The sequence below is a fragment of the Vanacampus margaritifer genome, chromosome 13 (genome assembly GCF_051991255.1).
Source record: "Vanacampus margaritifer isolate UIUO_Vmar chromosome 13, RoL_Vmar_1.0, whole genome shotgun sequence".
NCBI classification, from domain to species: Eukaryota; Metazoa; Chordata; class Actinopteri; order Syngnathiformes; family Syngnathidae; genus Vanacampus; species Vanacampus margaritifer.
In genome coordinates, this window is record NC_135444.1 from 4,290,368 (window position 1) to 4,313,628 (window position 23,261).

Sequence of the window (23,261 nt, forward strand, 5' to 3'; positions counted from 1 at the left end):
TATTTATGTCCATAATTTTAAAAGTGTTGCAAATTTTGAATAGTTGATTTGTGGGGTCCAACAATCGCACAATATACATTATTGCTAATGACCTATTTGCAATTTAGTTGATGGATCTAAATATATTTTACAAGTTTTACAAGTTCCCCAGATTTCAGAGAAACAGGCCACATACGCAATAGATGAATATAATGAACAAAAACGGTTTCTATTTTGTAACATTTTTATTCTGTACAGTATACCAATAGTCTTTGATACTTTTTTTCTAATGTTTTCTCTTTGTGGCTGCCATCAAAGCTCATAGTGTTCAACCCCAAGAACCTAGTTTCATACAATTGTTCAATTTCATTTAAAGACGTTGGTATGTACTTTCTTAAATCCAAAACACATCGATTTTGTTTTCTCTTCATTTAGAGTTTGTTTTTATTAAACCATTTATTTTATTTAATCAATTAAGATGAATTTATTAATATCATGTCCAGTGCAGCAAAATATGTGTATGATCAGCAGAGATCACTAGCTTCAGAATCTGCACTATTTAGCAGATCTCATTTAAATAAATGGTGAAGAATGATTTTGACTCCTCAAAAGTTGGATGGTAATGATGATAATAATAATAATAATAATAATATTAATAATAATAATAATAATAATAATAATAATACATTTTGGGGGTAAGATATTTTCAAGGCTCTCAAGGACACTGTACATTAGTCAAACAATAACAGATAATTTACAAAGAAAATATAAAAACACAGGGAAATTTACTTAAAGTAGCACTAAAAAAATTCCAACATTAATAAAATATTTTCACAACTCTTCTGATGAATTATCGACTTAAAACTAGTTGAATGGTACCTTTGCCACGGCCTGAGGGGGTGGGTCTGTATCCTTTTAACTGGCACTAAGTAACTTTGAGGATGATGGTAGGAACACTGCCACACAAAAAAAAAAATGTGCTGACTGCTTTATGGCATACCTCAAAAGATACCCCGGATGAAAGGACAGTCAATGATCAACATTGGCCCGGACTTCACCCGCTGGAGTGAGCTAAAAAACAACGCAATGGACTTGTCTTCATAGAAATGTGTTCTTCCTTCAGGCATATCGTTACCGCTTTTGTCCATATTGCGTCGCCATAATCAACATAAATTGAACGTTTCCTCAGTGTTGCTTTAAAGTAAGTGATACTGACTATTTATGTTTTAAGTTTGAATTTGAAGGTAAAGAGAGAGTCTTAACCTGGGCGTTATTATAGTTTGATTAAATTCTTGTAATTTTTGCCAAAATCTGTCATTTTCTTTGAAGTGTGATAACTTAGTCATTTATGAATATTTTTTTCACTTTCAACCGCTCAAAATGTTCACTGGCATCAGACCTATCTATTCATATATAGTTAAAAAAAAATGAAGAAGTTTTTTTTAATGCCCTCTATGGACAATAATAGCAGTATTATGCTAACAGCAAAATTAACTATGCTGTATAAAGGAAAAAATAAAGGTCTAATTTGAATATTTCATATGACATATTTAGAGGCTTGAATAAGTCCATAAGTCATAACAATATAATTTTTTTATGCATGCCCAGTTTTTCACAATGGCATTTTTCTGAATATCACAAAACTCTTGTAATTTTGCCAAAATCTGGCATTTCCTTTGAAGTGAGATAACTTAGTCATTTATGAATATTTTTTCACTTTCAACCGCTCAAAATGTTCAGTGGCATCAGACCTATCTATACATATATATTTTTATTTTATTTTATTTTTTTTAATGCCCCCTATGGACAATAATAGCAGTATTATGCTAATAGCAAGACTAACTATGCTGTATATATATATATAAAATAAAAGAATAATTTATATATTTCATATGGCATAGTTAGAGGCTCAAACAAGTCCATAAGTCATAACAAAATAATTTTTTATGCATGCATTTTGTATTCATTTATTAGCCTTTAGCGCCACCTAGTGGATTTTTGTGTTAACACTCTAAACACACAAATTTCTCTATTTTCATGTTTATGACTCGTCAAAGAAGCGATTGCATCAGTAATCACGGAAAATGCATTATAACACATCAGGTTTACAGCATATCAAAAACTGTGTTTTATAATGGGAGTCAATGAGCCAAAATCGGGCATTATTACAACAACTTCGTGTGAATCTCTCCCTCCTGTTTGGTAATAATTATAAATTACAGCATGGCGCCAATTTGAACTTCTACATTTTTAAACAATCCTGGTAAAATGTCAGGTCCCTAGTGTATTTTTTTTAAAATGCTTTTTCTTTGATGAAAAACAGAAAAACAGAAAAAAGCCAGAAAATGGACAAATAACGCCCAGGGGTTAATTGCGTAGGCCAGCTGGCCGAGGGTTACAGAGCTGAGGAACAGAGTGGCAAAAAGCTCTGCTGTCCATGGTGCTGACTGAGGCTGGCGGAGGGGAACAGTCAGGTGGACGTAGGCGGTGGACCTGAGATGTGGACTGGAGTGACGATGTGGGGGGAAGACAGAATATGAAATATGAGTATGTCGGCGTGATGCTGTGAATGGCCCTGGAGGTGTAAAGAAGGAGTTTGAATTGAATTCTCAGTTTGACTGGGAGCCAGTGAAGTGCCTGGAAGATGTGGGTAATGTGATGGAAAGGGGGGGTTTTGAGATACGTGCAGCAGTGATGGTGAACTCTCCTATCCATTAATAAGTAACATCAAAAATCATAACAGTGTCCTTGTGTCATATAAACTGTATTTAATGAAATTACGTGGCATGTGCTCAAATTAGCATGCTGGGGAGTCGCTTCAGTCAGACGTTTACATACACTCGTGGGTAAGAATGTTACATTTGGAGTGTTTTATTATTTATTTCAACCTTTCCTTTTCCAGGGTGGATTATGTGCACACAGGGTCAACATAGGAAACTTGCAGTCTCACATACAGTACATTACTAATATTTGTTTTTTGTTTTTTTGGTTTTGTTTTTTATTTATTTATTTTTTTCAGGAGAGCTCAGTATTGTTCATTCGATTTGACATCATCATTGCTCTCCTTTTTTAAAAAAAAAAGTTTTTTTTTTCTTTCTCTTTTTTTTTTAAATATATATACATATATATACATATACACACATATATATATATATATATATATATATATATATATATATATATATATATATATATGAAAAAAATAAATATATATATATACTGTATATATATATATATATATATATATATATATATATGTGGGTGAGCATGTGCATGTGCGTGTGTGCGTGTGCGTGCGTGTGTGTATTCATCAGTTCACCTAAAGCCCATTAAAAAAAAATCCCATACTAATAATATAATATAATAATAAATTGCCAAATGCAGAAACATCAATGTAAGTTATCACGATGTAGTGGCTCTCGCTAACAGACAGAATTAAGTAACCAGAATTAGGTTAAAAAATTCTATATACGTAGACCATGTTTCTATAAATTTTGATATTTGGTTTTTATTTGAGGCAGATATTTTTTCCATTAAAATGTGATTTATGAGGAGGTTAGACCATTGGTCGATATTCAGAGTTTGTTTATTTTTCCAGTTAACAAGAATTGTTTTTTTAACGATAGTAAGGGCTACAAGTGTAGATTGAAATTGTTTATGTGGTAAGTCAGTTGTTGTTAGGTCACCTAGCAAACACAAGTTTGGAGATAAAGGTATCCTACAGTCCAAAATAGCGGAAAGTTTTTCTAAGACTTTAGTCCAGAAATACATAACCGGAGTACATAACCATAAAACATGAACATAAGTGTCTGTAGTGTTTTGTAAACATTGGAGACAAAGGTCGGAGTCTGAGAGTCCCATTTTCTTAATCATATATTGAGTAATGTATGTTCTGTGAATAATTTTATATTGGATAAGTTGTAAATTTGTGTGTTTTGTCATTTTAAATGCGTTTTCACAAACTTGAATCCAAAAGTCAGATTCCGGTGTTATAGACAAGTCTGTCTCCCATTTCGAGATGGGTAAAGACATTTTATCAGTATATGAAAATAACTTATATATTTTTGAAAGTTTTTTTGTTGTTGTCGGAGAAAGCTTGTTAATATCTTTAGCTAAAACAGGCGGTTGGAGCGTACCCCGAAGTGTTGGAATTTTTTTCTTTATCATATTTTTAACTTGTAGATAATGTAAAAAAATTCAGTTTTTTATATTGTATTTTTGGAGCAAGGTTGTATATGATATAAACATATTATCTTAGAAGAGATGGTGGAGATGTGCAATTCTTTTCTGCTCCCACACACCTAAATAAAACGGTTGGTTGTTAAGTTGAAAGTCGGGGTTATGCCATAGGGGAGAAAGCCCACAGGGCTCCACTAATATTTGTTTAAATGCCTCTGAGCAAACTGGACCAAATCATTTTTGCACCTTAGTAAAGTGAATCATTTCAAAGTCAAAGGGAATCAAAAGCAACCAAGTAAATAAGTATATGTGGTAATCTTGTGATATCTATATGTTTATGTTTATGTTTATCATAATGGCTTTATGTGAATTCTAAATCAGGAAAAACATGTTTTCGTTGGATAGGTTTAAGTGACTTGTTGGATAACTGGATTTAAAAAAAATAACGTTAAGCCATACATGTAAACACTCAGATGTGAGTAGTGGATCAGCCCAACATAGTAATTTTTTATCACTTAAATCAAAATAATATTTCAACGTACTGGTGGATCCTAATATTTCAAATGTGGAAAACCTCTTGTATTAATGGCATCACAAAGAAATAAAAGCAATATGCTTGCAGAAAGATGCCCATTTGTGTTCAGAATGTTCCTTTGGGGAAGAATCAGGACAATCATCAAGGTTGGTTGGAATATTCGCATTATTCAGTTGAACTGTCATCCTTGCCGTAAGCGCAAGCACAGATTAACTGATAGGATGCTGTCTCAGACCACTCTGTGCTTGTTCATGTGTAAAACTCATGACCTACCGTTCAATGCATGAAATGTTGTATTTGATCTGATGAGATGCTTGACCCGCACAGTGTTATATTGGCACCCACAGCTTTCCATGGAATGAATTGTGACAGTTGCTCATATTGATAAATGAAAAAGAGGAGGAAATTCAGCTGTCAGGCTGAGAAAATTGTACTGAGAGACAAAACCATTGATTGAATAAATCTGAGTCTTCATAACAACATGTCTGATATTTATTTATTTGTGTGTCAGTACTGCTGTCATGTGAGTAAAGGTTATCTGGAAAGGGTAGAATTTAAATGCAACTCAGAAAGGTTAAGTCCACCAATATCCAGAACAAACAGAGCCATGACCATCCCTCTGTGATGTACTCTGCTAGCATACTTTCATAGACAAACCATTTGTCTGTTTGTTGACAGGAATTTCATCAGAGATTATATACAGGAGAGAGTTATGTGATATGGTGGGCGCAATGCAAATAAAAGTTAGCCAGACTCCAGAGGAGACACTAACCTTTAAATTTCATTGACACTGCCAAACAGTCAGTTATATCATCATCACAAGGCCTTTAACTTTGACTTCTTACAATTATGATTGAATACTGGCAGACATATTTTCATACATATAATCTACATATAATCTAAAGATTGCACCATCACTATCAAAACAGTTGGGTCAAAAATTACCCAATTTGGGACATAAATGGAACAATCCACTACTTGGGTCAACTTGACACATTTTTTTGTTTTGTTTAACCCAGAGAGTTAGGTCAAATTGGCCAAAGTAGTGGATCTATTTCTGACCCAAATTGGGTTACCGTATTTTCAGGACTCTAAATCACACTTTTTTTCATAGGTTGGCTGTTCCAGTGGGATTTATAAATTGAAAAAAAAGCTGCACCGTATTAAAAGGTGCAGTTTCAGTTATGGTTTGTATTTCTCTATTTATTGGGCACAGGCACGGTAAAACATACACCATCTTAAAATATATGGTAGCAAGCTTCCATGCAAAAACATCCACTAGCATGCATACGCTATGTTTTTAAAAAGGCAGCAGGAGCAAAACTGAGTTTGGTTGTACTTTATTGAAGTATTTAATAATGTACTCACATTACTTTGATCCTCATCCACAAATCCCTCAAAAGTCCTCATCTTCTGTATCTGAAATGAACAACTGGGCAAGTCCTCCATCAAACACGTAGGTTTTGTTTTTTGCTGTATCAAACACGGCAGGTTCCCTCGTCATTGTCAGAGTCAGTCTCGTTACCATGCGGCTCCTCAGAAATTATGTCGGTTTTTGCGAAAGCTTGAACAGTGCAAGCAGACACGTAATCCCCATAGGTGGCAGTTTCTTAAAGCAAAAGCACTAAGACGTCATCTTTCAGTTGACTCTTTTGGGTTTTTATAATCTCTGGCAGTCCTCAACCAGGGCTGCATTGGTGTATATAAGCAAAGTGTCCGCGGAAATGCTCCCACACAGTCAGTCAAGCGAAGTGCTTACTGAAGTTACACAGCAACATTTACAGATTTTGGAACTCGGTGCACACAAAAGGCACACCTCATTATGAGGCGCGCCTTCGATTTTTTAGAAAATTTAAGACTTAAGTGCACCTTACGGCCGTGAAAATACAGTACGTAATGTGAGTTATACTCCAGTGCCACTTATGTATGGTTTTTTCCCCCTACCTAATTATGCATTTTTGGCCTAGTGTGACATCCGGAGTGATGTATAGTCCGGAAAATACGGTACTTTTGACTTTTTTATATCAAGGGAGAGCCATATAATTTGATTTTGTTGGCCTCTATGCTTGTTTGTGGAGTTGACATTGACATACCAAAGCTTTAACACCATAACTCAAAACTGCTTTGAAATGCAATATGTGTCATGTTTACTGTGTTGTCAGCAACGTCTGCTGTGATTGTGGAATGTGTTGGGTGCTCAAGATTGTTTTGAAAATCTTCTCTGCAGGCATTTGGAAAAATGCATTGAAACTCCACAGTTGGGAGTCTGTTGTTACTTGAGGTGTATCCTTTATCTGTGATTTCTATGACAATGAAGTGCAAATGATTACAGTTTCAGACATCATTTATCTCCATTTTCATCAAAGTGAAATATATCAAATGAAATATCAGAAGGCTTCTCATGCTTATTTGTTTGGGAAGACATAATTGTTTGGCTCAATTTGGTAATTCTTTTGTCCAGGACCGCATATATTGGACCGATTTGGAGGATGAAGCAATATACAGCGCCAACCGCCTGACGGGGAACGATGTGGCCAAGATAGCGGAGCACCTCAACAATCCGCTGGATTTGGTCGTGTTCCATGAGCAGAGGCAGCCAAAAGGTAGACCACTGCACACATTCATGCAATTAATGAATATTTCATGTGGTGCCTTTAACTTTACCCATCAGGTATAATATGTCATGTATTAGATTACTTGTTTTATGATGGCATTACCCAATTATCTAACTTTAAATTATGTAAACAGCATTGAATAATGTATTCTTTGGCCAAGGTTACTATTCTGCTAATGATAAAGAAATAAGAACAGATTGGTGCATGCACTGTGCTTCCTTGTGTTTGGTCATCAACATGGTCCTTTGCATTTGGGCAAGTGACAATTAGAGTTTATATTTTCATGCCTCATTTCCTAACTTTAATCAAAGCCCAAAGCACCCTGTCAGTAGGGAATTAATTGCATTGTCTCGTTATAAATCAGACATTTCTGCTCAGGCATAATGACAACAAAAGCATGAGAAACAACAATTTTGTTCAAAAAGACTGAATGAGCTCTTGAATTGCTGTGAAGATACAATATTTTGACATCAACACAGTCCTTTCCTGTTTTCCACTTCATCACTAACTCATAAGTCATTTGGCTTCAGCTTTCAATGTGCTCGTTATGACTTTTTAAAAATGTATGTAGTTTTGAACTTCGCTTTCACGTTTTAGGAGTCAACAAGGAGAGGTGTGAGGACACGGAAGCATCACAGCTTTGCAATTCCTTGTGGCAATATTGTTTAAATATTTGATCAACCTCCATCACACCATTTTCATGCAGAGTTTGCTGAGTATGGCTGCATTGCTGAAATAGTGAACATGGAACGTGTGTGCAAAGCTTTATCCTTGCGTGACTGATGTTGCTTCCTCCCAGAACTTCACATGAATTCTCTGATGTACTACTTCCTAAAACACCATGTAAGAGGCAGCAATGACCACAACCTGACCTATTTCTGGTGTCTCTCCACATGGCATGAGAAACTTTACTTCATTTTTGAGTCTTGGGTTGGCAATGTGAATATTTCAGGATTTGAGTGTAAAAAGTTTTAACAGCCTACTTTCAACTTTACACTCATTCAAGCAATTGGCCCATTGAGTTCCATTTAGCCTCTGTTAGCCAAACTTAGACACAGGGACTGGATCCCAATTTTTTTTCCAAATTCAAGGCTGTGCATTTTCAATATTTTGGTAACCACATTATCTCAGTCTTTAATTTTCACTACCCCTCTCGAAAATATTTGTTTTTTGGTTTCAATTTAACTGTCCGGTTTACAGATTATATCAATGGTGTAAAAAGGAAGTGTTGAAGTGAACAAACCTGACATTTGAACAGGCGTATGTAGACTTTTTATGTCCACTGTATATTCCACTTGCTTTTATTAGGAGTAAAGTCATAGAACACACAGTCTAGCAAACTGGCAAGTCTCATCCATGCAAACTCTTTTAGCTAGACAGACATCAAATCATCAAGAAACTAGTCAACACAATAACAGCTATTCGTTAACATTAATTCACTGATCCGTGTAGTTTGTTAAATGAAAATTGCCGACCCCAATCAGGAAATGTAAATGTGATTGATAGTCATCGGCATGGAATGGATCCCTAAGCAGAGCTTTAGCATAGATCATGATCTCTATTACAGTAGCTATTTAAATGACAGTATTGAAGTTCAGGTTATGAAGTGATTACGTTAAATATGCAACTTGCATTTTGATTAATTCATTTAGACGATGTTCTCATTTGATCTTCTGTTATTTTCTAATATTGATGGTTAATTATCAACAGTATGCTTTCAATGACCACATGCAAAAGACCTGCAGATTAATTTTTTCCCCAGTTTCCTTCACATTCATCTATGCACTTTAAGTTGTTGGTGATTCCACGTGTGCTTTAATGCTGATGGCACCGACTGACCTCAACTCAAAAGTAGGGCTGCTCATCAATTTTTAATACACGTTTCCTTTTTTTATTTATACTTTTACATTGCAGTTCTGCTCTACTGGGTTTTTACAGTCATGTCTTCCAAGCATCCACTTTTCAAATGCAATCTATTTAAAAACAAAATTCATTCTGTCTTTCTTTCTTTTTTTATAGGAATTATGGTATGCTGTTTATATATTGCATATATCTAAAAACAAACCTATTGTGTGGGTATGTGTGTGTTCTTTCAAGCACCTGACACCTGTAATATTGGCAGTCTTCCCAACGGTGGCTGTGAGTACCTTTGTTTAAAGGCACCCCAGATTACAGACCACTCCCCCAAATATACATGTGCCTGTCCTGATGGAATGGAGCTGGGACCAGATATGAGGCGATGTGTCACAGGTAAACACAAGCAAAACATTTTTGTATACTTCTTTAGACACCATGCTGTACTATGCCATCATTTAGCACAGTGCAAAAGATTATTCATTCGTCAATTTTCTATACTGTTAATCCCTTTTAGGGGCACATGTGAGCTGGAGCCTATCCCGGCTGACTGCTGATCAAGGAGTAGAGTAGATCAGTCACCAGTCAATCACAGGGCAAATACAGCTGAAACTTAGTTGTCACATTCACACCAATGGATAATTTAGAGTCTTAAATTAAAATAACATGAATGTTTTTGAAATGTGGAAGGCAGCCAGAGTACCTGCAGAAAAATTACATAAAGTGGCGCAAACCCAAAACCTCTCACCTGTGAGGCCGATATGCTATCAACTACAAAACCGTTACACTTGCAAAAGGTTATGTCTTCAAAAATTCCCAAGAAACCAATAATTAATTTATTTGTAATAATAATTTCACTGTATATAGTACAAGCAATGTGCATATTTTTAATTAACACCTCTAGTCCAGCTTTTTATTGTTTTACAACTTTCAAATTTGATTTCCACCCAGAAATAACATTCAAAATTTACTTTAAAGGAAAGTCATGTAAAAAAAAAAATCTGATATGTTCTCTGCGTCAACACGGGTCTAAACACTAGGGATGTCCCGAGTCCAAGTCACTTGATTTTGAGTATCTGCCGATACTGACTCCCAATCCAAAACCTCTGCAAGGCAATGCAATGCAGTGAAGAAGAAAAAGACTTGATTAAAATTGTTTTGATTCTCTTTTTTTTTTTTTTTATCTTTGAAATGCCAAGATAATACCTTTTTATATGGCTGTAAATGCTAAAATGTTATTCTCGATTTTAGAAATTAAGAAAATTGCAAATCCGATCTTTTTCAGCCTACACTGATCAGCTGAAAATCAAATGATCGGCCCCAATTTCCGATCATGTTGATCGGATCATGACAACATTACTAAACACAGTATTCTAAATACGAAATGTGAACGAAGCAGCAAAATTCACCCGTTTTTATCAATCTCAGGGGGCGGCCATTTTGCCACTTGCTGTTGACTGAAAATGACATGACTTTGTCTAAGGGATCAGCTTGCGAGCGTCACATGACTAAACCCAGAATACAGGTGAGCTGTGATGGGTCGTTGGCTGAGCCCTAAGCAACTATGATGTCATTTTCAGTCGACAGCAAGTGGCAAAATGGCTGCCTTCTGATGGATGAAAAAAATATATATTTTTCTGCTTCATTCATATTCCACAACCTCAATAGTAATCAGAATACCCTGTTCAGACTTTTGGGGGTGCATAGAACATATTATGAATAAAATGTTTGCCTTGACTTCCCCTTTAACCAGTTAGGAATAGTTTCAATTTGGGCTTTATTGCACAGGGCGTGGCAGGAGAAAGTGAAACCTGATTTTCGTGACATATCTTGACATATCTTAACTAATGCTAAATGCTAATGTTTAGTCTTCTGTTTCTACTGCACAGTGCGAGCAAGAACGACCACAACAGCAGTTCCTACCACCACCACAACCACCGCTACAACATCTACCACAAGCACAACAACAAAAGCCACACCTGTTCCCACCACAACAGTACCACCCACAACCACTACTACTGCTGCGTCTACCACACTCGTAACTACAACCGGACATCTGGCAACAGCCAAACCCCACCAGAACCCCAGGGGGACCTCCACCGAGCACCCTCGAACCCCTGCTTCCACAAGTACGCAGAGCAGTTTCGCCAGCACCAGCCAGACATCGACATCCACTCACACACCCCTCCTGGGCCCATTAACCCCCAGCAGCATTCATAAAGGGAGCAACGGCAACCTGTCGCACAGAGGTAAGGATCATCTTTAGCAGGGTCAATGCAAAGCGCATGTTGTGTTGTGTGTGTGTGTGTGTGCGTGTGTGTGTGTGTGTGATTCTCTGCGGCCATGAGTGCCGCGACTGTTCCCTGCTGTCATCACAGCAGGCAGCTGAACTGCCTCCTTAAGAAAAAAGTCTCTCATTTTCTATCTAGAAATTCTTTCCCTTTAGTGCTATCGTTATCGCTATATATTTTCTTTCACCGGTTGCTTTTCTTTGTATTCTAGCACACACACTAACAAACAAGGCTGTTGCTCAGTCTGCTTGCAGTGGGTCCCCCATGAGAGCTAACAGAGCTGTCAGAACTAACGAACGACAGTCCCTACTGCTCCCTCCCACCACTTTGTCCTCACTCACTTTTGTGACAGCATCTCTTTGTCTTTCTCTCCCTGCCCCAATCCTCCAATTCACCGCTCACTCACACTCTCTAAAACTGGTTCAAACGCAAATTGCAAATATTACCACTACACTTTTTCCTGAAATTTTTTTTCCTCTGTAGTTTGTTTCCTAGTCAATAGCTTGACAAAGGACTCAGCGTTTTTTGTGCTTGAAAAGAGACGAACAATCCTGGATAGCAACACAAAACCAAATTGATAAAGCAAAGAAAATGTCATACAACAAAAGCCAACAACAATAAGTCAGTAAGTAGATGAATAAATGTTTAATATAGGCCAAGATGGATAGATAATAGAAATTGAAGAGCAACATTGAAAAGTGTTCTTTTTCTTTGTGTGACTGGCAGTAGCGTAACACCATGCTGAGAGGCAACACCCCAACAATCGCCCCCCCTCCACATACACAGACACATGCACACACACGAGCGCTCCCGCGCACACACGCACGCACACACACAGCCATTGGAGAGAAGTACTTTTGCAGGGCCTCCAATTTTGATATTGTGACATCTATATTGAACATTAAAAATACCACAAAAATCTTCCAATACATTATATTCTATTTTACAACTTTTATATATGTTTGAACATGTGCAAAAGGCTCACTACGTCACCAAAAAACAATAAAGTAATTTGCCATAGATTTGAATCCCACTAATTGCACTTCATAACAAAAAATAATTTGTAGCTATACTCACTCATTAGAAGCTCATCTGCGCGCCGCGCTCAGCGAAGTCATTTACGACGTTCCTATAAGTCCAAAGTAGCATTTGTCAGAAAACCACCTGTTTCCTTGTTTATTGTATCTGGAGAATGGTTTAGAGCGCCTGAGCCAAATGCGATATTAGCTTTTCCATTTGGCGGCAAATTCATCCCTTGAGGCTGCGTAGGCGGCGGGGACACGGGGAAGCCGCCTTTTGACCGCCGGGAGAAGCGAGAAGCGGCTGGAGTGTCGCTTTTGCGATGGAGCTAGATGTTGGCAAGCTACAGCTCGACTCCGGTGGGAACGGGACACTAGATTTTGCCAATGACCTGGACTCAAACCATGTCTATCACATCTCTTCCAATAGCTTTAACGTCATGTTTTTTTTCTCTTTTCTTTTTTGTGTGCCACATTTTTTTTTTTTAGTTTGCAAAGCATGATGGCGACGATGGCACACACACTATACGACTTTATTTTCAACTCGCATCACGTCATCGAGACTCATCGTGACTGACAGATGATTAAATTATCATTTCCGACATCGTATTTACAAAATAACTCTGGCTGTTTATTTCCCCGTTTTTGTTCTTTCTTTCTTTCTTTCTTACTTTCTTTTTTTCTTTCTTTCTTTCTTTTTTCCCTTCTGTCATGGGCCCCTGCGCTGTCTCTGGGCCCCGGTGCGACGCACCGCCTGCACCTTCGATATTTATGCCACTGGTGACTGGTAAGTCAATACAAATTTGCATGTGAACCAAAAAAAGAAACTACTTACAAACAAAAATCAAGAGTGAATAAGAGGCCATAGCAGTCCACTGTTGTTTATGACCCTCACAGTGTTGGAAGGTAAAGCAGTGATGACTAAGAGATATAGTAAATAAGGCAAAAGTGCAAAGTTGTTTTGAGGGTGGTGAGGGGGGATTACAGAGAACGGCTTGCCTCATCACTTTTGGGGCCTGTTTTTATTTTTAAGCAAAAATGTAATTCCTCTTGTCTCAAAGGCTGTCGCCTCCTCACCACACCAAAAGCACTCAAGATGGGCTGAGTAGAACATGGAGCATGAACAAGGCATGTCTCCATACCCAGGGGCCGTGTGTTTTAATTTTTAACTCGATGTGCACTGTCAAGTCAGCTGTTACACATGTGCTGAGCAGCAGCAGGCGTTTTGTTGGAGAATAAAGCCAAGGGACTGTTGAGGGGTGGGGAAAAGAGTGGAGGCAAACAGCAGTTGTTACACACAGCTCAGATGCACTTCAAAAACAGACAAAAAAATCCTACTTTTCATACTTTAAATTTTGCTATGAGATACATTTTCTGTACTAGACATTTTGGTTTGGGACACCAATTGAGTATTCTTGTAACAGAGCAGAGTCATTCCAGTACAGTTTCATTTGTGTTCATTCCAAATGAGGCTGGCAGTAGTATACATTTGGTCCAAACTTTTTTGTGAATTATTTATTTGTTATAGGGTTAGATAAGGTTCTAATATTGCTATCACAAACACACAAAAAAATTCACATCAAATCAAACTTTATTTATATAGCACCGTTCATACATTAAAATGCAACTCAAAGTGCAGAGTAATTAAAACACCCATAGTAAAATATAAAAAAATATAAAAAGACCCCCCCCCCCCCCCCAAAAAAAAAAAATCCCCATAAGCACGCCCACACACACAACTTGAACTATGAACTTTGTAAAACCATGTGATAAAAAGCACCCAAGGGAAGCTCATCCACTCTGAGAGGGATGACACCCCACGGCCACAGGGAGCGGTGCCATCTCCGAGACCCCCCGGCCCAGATTGATAATGGCTGGCCCCACACAAGGTGAAGTCCCCGGGCCTGAGGAGTCTCAAAATCAATAAAAATTTGTGGGGAAAGATTCATTTAAAATATCAGGATTTTTTTTCAAAAATTAGGCAATAAACTACAACCTTGTTTCACTTTTGTTAGAGAATAAACAACAAGCCTTTTTGATATCCCACAATAAATTATCAATCACTTAATTGTCAAAAATATCAATCTTTCTAAAACTGTCATTTTAGGACTCAGCAGTCCATAACTACTCAAATCATTAGAATTTCCTTGGCACTCGGAAAAAATAAAGTGTTGGCCAGTATAATAAAAGACGCTAGTAAATGCGGGCACCGTATTATACACAGATACAGAGAAAAACAGCTTCTTAAGGGTGATTTTGGGGGAGGGCTATTATGCGCAAGATTTGACAATACCTATGTGGCTTTGATTATTTAGAACGCTGTTTTGCTCAGTTTTTCCTTCTTTCTTTATTATTTGTTGATGTTTTTCACAAGTTACTGTATTATACTGTACTGCTATTTTTATGCATGATTGAAATAGATTGGTAAAAAATATTTATAAATCTAATGTATGCTATAGTTTATGGTAAAATAAGAATGAATATTTACCCTTTTCCAATGTTTTGCAAATACGTTTCAAACATGATACTTAATTGCCGCAGCAAACTTTTTTCTCCCTCTAGCAAGGTATTTGGGGAAGGTTTTGAAAATAACTTTGGACTGATGCTCTCTCTCTCTCTCTCTCTCTCTCTCTCTCTCTCTCTCTCTCTCTCTCTCTCTCTCTCTCTCTCTCTCTCTCTCTCTTCCTTTCATCTCAGCTGCGGGTGATCACTACCTCATAGGCAACAACATCACAGTAGCTGTCTTGGGGATAGTCATTCCTATCGGTGAGTTCGCTTGACTTTCTAGATGTGTTGTTTTGGCTTTTTTGCTCGCCTGCTTTTCCCTCCTGGCTTTTCCCTCTATGATTGTGTGTAGATACCACATGCGTGTGTGTGTGTGTGTGTGTGTGTGTGTGTGTGTGTGTGTGCGTGTGTGTGTGTGTGTGTGTGTGCGCGTGCGTGCCTGCATGCATGAGTATGACTTTAAAAAGTGTTTTTCTCCCACCTGCCTAATTTAACTGACTTAATTTGCAGGTTTAAACAGTCAACAACTTTGGCTGGCCAGTGGTGCTCCTGCAGAAAATACTCAATGGTTTAGTAATTTTATCAAATTCTTGGCTATTAGTCAAATAGAGCCTCCTGGCACCATGGCTAGAGGAAGCCATTACGAGCCAGTAAGCCCATTAGTCAGCGGTGGCCTTTGTAATATGCACATTACAGCCTGTCAGTATTAAGAGGATTCGAGCAAGTGGGGAATTCTGTCCCTGTTTTGCCATCACATTTAGCTGCAAATAGCATTAAGAGTCCACTTTAAGCATGCAGTTTGCCACCACTGCAATCTAACTGCCATCACCCATTGTAACTCAAGACACATAGTTGCCTGAAGCAAATGTGGAAGTAGAGTACATAAAACAGCAAACGGCTGACAAAGAATTGGTGTAAAGTGTCTATTTCTTAATCTATTTATGTATGTCTTTAGCCAGAGGAGGGTTCTGATTTCATATATCACAATATCAGTATGGTGTGAAATACTACTATTGGGCAACAACATGAAAGAACATGAAATCAAATGTAAAAAATAAATAAAAATAAAAATGGGCACAATAGGCTACATTTATTTTTTTGTGTTTCATCCCACAATGGCGCACAACAAGCCAAATCAAACTATTGTATCTGCACAAGTCAAGCAAAATAACAAAAAAAAAGCATGCTCCATCCATGCACACAGTTAGACTGCTCTTTGCAATGCCAAAAATGTCACAAAAACAAACCACTGCTCATCTTTTGTAAGGCATGTTTTCGAGAGTTGAAAGTTAGAACCTTTGTTGGTTCGTCAACCATGGTTTGAATCCTCACAAAACTATAAAAAGAAAAAAACTTCCACAAGAACAGTAATCAAAGGTTATTCTACAAGAGATAGAAATACCTGTAATGACACTTGTATCGTGTGTGGGGATGGCAAACATGATAACAGAATACTCTATAGAGTAGAAAGTTCAGTATTTGTGTATGAAATTTGTCTCGGATGTCATGATGGTGAAGATCGTTATCAAGACATGTACTCTTCTAAAAAAAACAGAAGTTGCATCAATGGAAAAACGTTACATCACCATTACTTTCTCTGTCCTAGGGGAAAAATACAGAAAAAGTCATTTCACTAAGGAGCAGGACTATTGTTACTTTACACTCTCGGCCTGAAATTTCAGGAAAGAAAATAGAGAAGAAAGTAATGGCGTTAATGAAATTCAGGTTAACATGATGCTATTAGAAATAAAGAGCCAATGTCTGTCAGTCAGTGACGTGCAATGAGCTCTAGGTTTGGGTATGGAGACAGTTGTAAATTGAGACCCACACCAATTACAAATTTGTGTGTCGGCAGGCGAGTGTATAACGTATCCTAGGGTGACTATATTATTATTTCCAGGACACTAGGCTTGCCTAATATACTTAAATGATAGTCCGTTTACTCCAAGATGCCATACATTCAAACTATTTTAATGTATGACTCCTCTGTATGGTTAGAAAATAAAACAAAAAAACATTACTCTTCTGAAGTCTTACTTGACAAAAGCGGGGTTGGTACCCATCGCCTCCCGTGCTGCAGCTCAACACTTTGCCACTCAGCTAAAATTCTGGGCCACCGTACCAAGTGAGGTACGTACGGGTCTGCCAGTCGCGGTAAACTCGGTGCAGTGCACTCCACCTCCCATTTGCAGCACAACGAAAACCGGACAATTTCATTAATTAATAAAAACCCGTTAGGACGCCCGGAAAGGATGTAATAAAGTGGTCATCTCCCTGGAAAACAACCTAATTCCTCACAAAATCAAGCTAGCGATATACCAAACTTCATGTAAAGTGAAACAGCCAGTAAGCATATCCACAAAGCCAATCTTTCCTTTGGTACCATTCTTTGTGAAACGTACGAATAATTCTCTGTCCCTTGCTTTGCTGAAGATCGTGTAGCTAAGGCATTGGACTCCCATCCTTCAAAAGTTGACGTTTATCCTGAAAAGAAAAGATTGTTAACAACAGTTTTATATTTTCTTACCGGCGTACTGTGCACTGTGTGTTTTGAATTCCCGAATGCACTGTGCGAACGTACGTTCACATAGGAATAATTCAGCGATGTAAAAAGGTTGCATAGCGATCGGCCTATTTGCGTAAAGGACTCTTATACTGGGAAGCTGACTACGCATGCGCAAACTCACATCGCTATTTAGAAAAGGCTGGTTAAGGCATCGGAGCCGTGTGCCTTCAGCAGGAGAATTTTGCAGCATTTTTGTCTGCAGGCCAGAAGAAGTCATGAGTCCTTTTGAGCTATGAAAATCACCAAATGTTGTCACTATCTGAAATGCAAAAATAATCTAAATAACTAGAAGAAGCCAAATGGTTTCATTTCAGCCTTGGTCAGGCAGTGCCTACCTTGCCTGCTCTGTTGGCACGTCACTGCTGTCAGTAAATTGGAACATTATTTGACCATATTTCAGACACAAAATGCATTACTAGGTTCTGTTCTCAATTGCAAATAACCAAGTTTTTGCCCAATTAAACCAAAATCTTCCATAACAGACCCCCCAAAAAAGTGTTTTTAATCCTTTCCAATTCAGCAGATTGCTATAAAACGTGCAATTATAAATATATTTAAGTTCTCCAAAAACATACTAACAGGGTGGAAAGGAGTTCAATGGGGCTGAAAAAGATCCTAACAGGACAGAATTCCCAAAACTTATACAATGAAATGAGTAATAGTATAAGGTAACAAAATGGAACCTAATAAGGTAGAATTTGTTCATTCAAATTAGCAAATTCTCTTTGAATTAGACATTCGCACGTGCATGCGTGCGTGTGTGTGTTTTAATGTAATTTACTTTAATCCCACTATAGTTTAACAGGGTGTGCATTTAAGAGAAGGGCATCGCAGGTTAAGTTTTTTTTTTTATTTATTCTTTTTTTTTTATACAGACACTTCTATATCCTTCTATATAGCCTTCTGCTATATCTGTTGTCTGAGTTTTGTCGTGTGACATTTGCAAGCGGAGCTGTGATAGGTCATTACCTGAGCACTCAGCAAAATGCAAAATAACCCTCCCCACCCCCACCCCAACAAGATAGATAAAAACGGGTAGATTTTGCTTGCGTGATTCATATTCCACAAACCCAACATGAATCAGAATACTGTGTTTAGACTAGTGTGTTGTTGATTTTAAGTAAAATATGAAAAATCTTTTCATGCTGGGGGAAGAGGCAGCAATAGACAGGAATGAGCCCTATTCTACAAAATTAGATTAACAGAAAAATCTAATTTAGTAAGGCAAACTGAAATTTCAGCTGAATGTGCAAATAGCCTTAAAGGATGAGAATACAGTATGTCTGCAATCTCTTTCATCTCTAATATTGAGCACAATGGCAGCTCTCAGACATACTGTACTGCCATTTTCCCCCACTCCACAATTGAGATATCAGCTCAGCTCATTATAACAACCCCCAAGATTATTAACCCCTGCTCATCCGTTGCTCATTCTCCCCTCCTGCTATTCATTGAGGCAGTAAATCCCCTCATTTTGCATTTTTGGCAGATTTGAAACATTAATTATTGTCACAGGTCTACAAGGGCCCAGATTCCATTTACTAATGAACCGCGCCCACCCACATCTCCTCAAGGGGAATCAACTTGACTGTTATAATCAGTATTTAGCCAAATTCTGTCATTTACGGTATTCTGTAATTGGACTGAAATATTCTGCATCAAACAAAAGTGGATGTTTTTAACCCAATGACGAACAAAGAGGAGTGTGGAGTTTCAGCTCAGTCAAAGAGGGATAGCAAGTGCATGTCTATCACAAGGCAATCCTTGAATTTAGGCTCAGAAAGATGCTTTTCAAAATGATAGAAAGCCAAGATGGTTTTCAGTCCCGTGGATGAATGCATGCTGTTTGTTTGTGTGTGTATGATAGAGCAACAATGTATAGTATATACCTGTATAGTGATGCATGCAGGTGCTCATTATTACAAATGGTGCAAGTGCATTCATACTGCAAGTCTGTCTGTTTTTATTTAAACTTTACCTTGAGGATGAATGTAATATTATGTAAAATGAAGGCTCATTGTTTTACTTTTTGTCAACTTATTCATTTGGTTACAGACTTTTTCATTTGAGGACATGACTGATTATCCAAACTAGCCTTTCTCTTCTCTAGAGGTCACCAACGCCGGTCCTCGAGGGCACCTATCCAGCGTGTGTTGGATGTTTCCCTCTTCCAACACACCAGATTCATATTACCATCTCAGCAAGCTCTGCTGAAGCCTGATAATGATCCTGATCATTTGAATCAGGTGCGTTGGTGGAGGGAAACATCCAAAACATGCTGGACAGGTGCCTTTGAGGGCCAGAGTTGGTGACCCCTGCTCTACAGTATATTGCTTGTGTACGAAAGTGTGAAACTGCCAATGCGGAGTAAGCATTTTTGACTGGCAAATACGTTTGATTGTACTTGCACTGGATCTGGTCAAGTCAATACATTGTAGTATTATGAGAAAAAATTGCCAAAAAGAAGTCAGCACTGCAAACATAATAATAAATCATACAAATTACGAATAAACAATGTTAATGTCATTTTAGAACGTATCAGTATAATATTAACCAAATGCTAAAAAAAAAAGGTATAGTATATATCTTTTTTTTGTTGTATTTTAAATGTTTTTAGCATTTAGCCAAACGTACTTGTACATAATGAGATACGTTTAAACATCTTTACAAATGTGTTCAAACTTATTTGCAAAGATGTTTAAATGTATTTTTTCAAGTATCTTCAAACACAAGTGTGTTTCGAGTGTACTTTCTAATACTGTACATTTGAACATATTTGCCAGTCAAATATGTTTACTCCATATTGGCGGTTCCATGCTTCCATACTTGGGTATAATACAAATCAGTTGCTTTCGGAGATTGAGAATATTCTTAATTATTAACTCATTCCCCCCCAGCCATTTTCACTGAAGCAACCCCCTTTGCCGGCTGTTTTACTGGATTTTGACTGATTTTGCAAGGCTATACAGAATGTTGTGTTCTATTGCTATAAAAACATGGAACCTACCAAAAGAAAGATTAGAGTCTCCTCTTTCATCAGGAAAAAAATACATATTTCTATCTGTTTCCGTTTTGCAGCAATTAGCATTAGAATATAGCTAAGTTTCATCATTATTCACAAATCTGTTTAAAACTGTGGGGGAAAGAGCTTTTTGCAACATGGCCCTGGTTGATCTATTATGCTCTGCTGCGAACCTGTTGGTCGTTTTTGTAATAACTACCATTGCTTCAACCATTCTCTTCAGTTCAAAGGCTGCATCAAAGCCTGTATGTTCAACATAAAAAAAACATTAAAAAACAAAACATAAATATATCTTTGGGAACATGGTAATATTCAAAACGCATTTATACATTTTTGGGAGCAAATGAGTTGAGAATAAAATTTTAAAATAGATGTATTACATTGATAAGGTTGAAAAATATAAACTTTTTGATTGTAATAAAATATTTGCCAGTTCAAAATCAAGTCAAAATTTCTTCTCTGAGGGGAAGAGATATTGCACGAAATAAGTTGGGTCTTGAAAAGAGAAAGAAAATAATGAGCCCTCAGTGCAAGAAAGTGTGTTTATGTGTAAGTGCTTACAGTGCCGCTCTGTGTCCCCTGGGCTGTGTTAACGCTCCCGCTGTGTGTTGTTGTTGTGTGTGTGTGTGTGTGTGTGTGTTAAACACATGCAGTCCCTATCCTTGCCACAGTGGTCATCGGGCTTTTTTGCACCGGCGCCTACCTTGTGTGGCGCAACTGGCGGCGCAGGAATACCAAGAGCATGAACTTCGACAACCCCGTTTACCGCAAGACCACAGAAGACGACGACGATGAAATCCACATCGGCCGGCACAGCGAGTCCATCGGACACATCTACCCAGCAGTGAGTGGCAGCCACAGCCAGCCATTCATAGCGCTTCCTCTCGGGAGCGGCGTCAGCGACAGCAACTCTCACTGGTACTCAGGGGCGCCGATGCTGTCCAGTGGAAAATGAAGAAAATGAGAAATGAACCTTCTGAGGAAGGATTTTTTTTTTTTTTTAAAGGAGGCGGGAGTCGGAAAAGCCTACTTGTTGGTGAAAACGAAGCAGGCATGCACATACCATATAGATACCAATATACGCACACATTTTTGCAGTAGTCACTGAAAACGCCAAACACTTGAAGCCCTACCATGTGATCATCTAATATTCACATTTTATGAACTACACATCCTTTGACATCATACTGTTTCCCGACTATTGTACTTTGTGATTTTTCTAGTTGGTTAAGTGTCGCTTCAGAAAGCAAAATCTCGTTTTTGTCAAGGCCCTACATTATCCCAGAAAAAAAAATCATCCACCGACATATCATATCTCTTTTAGGAAGCTGCTGGTTTTAATTCAGGAGTAGGGTGACCAGATGTCACGGTTTAACTTAGACAGTGTCGATGTTGAGCCTTTTGAAAGCCCCATTGTTTTGTCTCACTTTTATGAAGGTCCTGTCCTGGCGTCGCATTTATTTTTTTTAGTCAGCATGCCAGTTGTTTGGCCAATTGTCAGAGCGATTCAAACGATAAACCAATTAAAAAGGATTTTAACTTTTGAATCGCTAGAAGGCACATTTTCGTCATACCAGAACTAAAACTACTTCCTGCTTCCGTGTCTAATGCTGCATTTGAGAAAAGTGGGAAGTTTTCCAAACCAGTGAGTGTGTACGGGAACGCCCCCTTGACCTCGGAAAAAAGTACCCCAACTTCACCGACCGACTTCAATGTGACATCACTCTACAATGGCGACCACTATAGAAACACATGGCACGAATGGTAAAATACAATTTACTTGAGTAGAAAACTAGTTAGCTTTCTTTATTCATAAATATTCGACATAACTTTACGTAACACAACATACAGTATGTATGCTACTATCAACATGCATGAAATTATACGGTGAACTACTGAACTGTATGGAATGATTATGGAATAAGCTAAATACAGAAATGGAGCAAAATTGCGAGGAGACAAGTTTGTTGGAGGTCCAAATGTGTATTGAGGACCAAAACAAAATGACAATTTCTCACTATACGCCATTTTGGTAGTATACTTTCGCATCAAACGCTTTCAGGTCGGAACTGGAAAAAGCCAACTGTCATAATTCTGACTTCCGACTTTCCTCGAATGCAGCATAAGAATCATGGGAAATGTAGCCTAATCCTGCGTTCACCGGTCAGACCCAATGCAGCTGAGCTTTTCTGGCAGCATATTTCCAGTATTACAATGAGAGATTGGCGCAAGGTAAACGGCATGGTCCGCTTTCACATTGCTGCTGGGACTGAGCAAAAATGGTTGGATAATGCTGTGTGTATTGACTTATTTACAGATGTTGAACTTTAAACCAGTGTAGCATTTAGCACTAGCTAAAGTAATAACACAACCAAATTTATTAGCGATTACATTTGTTATAAATAGTACCTGGTGAGAATTTATTGTATATTTGATTTTCAGCGAAATTGTAGTATCTATCTGTAGTTTCTATTTTTGAAAATCTGGTCACCCTATTCAGGAGATAATTGGGATCCCCATCATACAGCACTAATATGATGACAATTGTTAATGTCACCATGGCTATGCAACGCGGCCATTTTGGAATTCATTGGTAAGACTATTTGAATTAGTTTTACAAGACAGCTGACAGGACGGCACAGGATTTCACATTTTTAGTTTACTTTCATATGAACTGTATCTCCTGTAGTTTAATC

The 23,261-nt window shown here is 37.8% G+C and overlaps 1 protein-coding gene across 6 annotated transcripts in view; it reads left to right on the top strand.

Annotated features, from left to right (window-relative positions):
- Positions 1 to 23,261, top strand: part of lrp8 (low density lipoprotein receptor-related protein 8, apolipoprotein e receptor) — a 189,316-nt gene that overhangs the window by 157,362 nt on the left and 8,693 nt on the right. The window contains exons 14-18 of one of the 6 annotated variants that reach the window (XM_077583300.1): positions 7,155 to 7,296; positions 9,406 to 9,558; positions 11,052 to 11,411; positions 15,170 to 15,238; positions 21,219 to 21,483. In XM_077583300.1, the coding sequence (XP_077439426.1) occupies positions 7,155 to 7,296; positions 9,406 to 9,558; positions 11,052 to 11,411; positions 15,170 to 15,238; positions 21,219 to 21,483 (989 nt within the window). The remainder of the gene's footprint in view (positions 1 to 7,154; positions 7,297 to 9,405; positions 9,559 to 11,051; positions 11,412 to 15,169; positions 15,239 to 21,218; positions 21,484 to 23,261) is intronic. The other 5 variants (XM_077583305.1, XM_077583301.1, XM_077583306.1 and 2 more) reach the window with 5 other exon arrangements.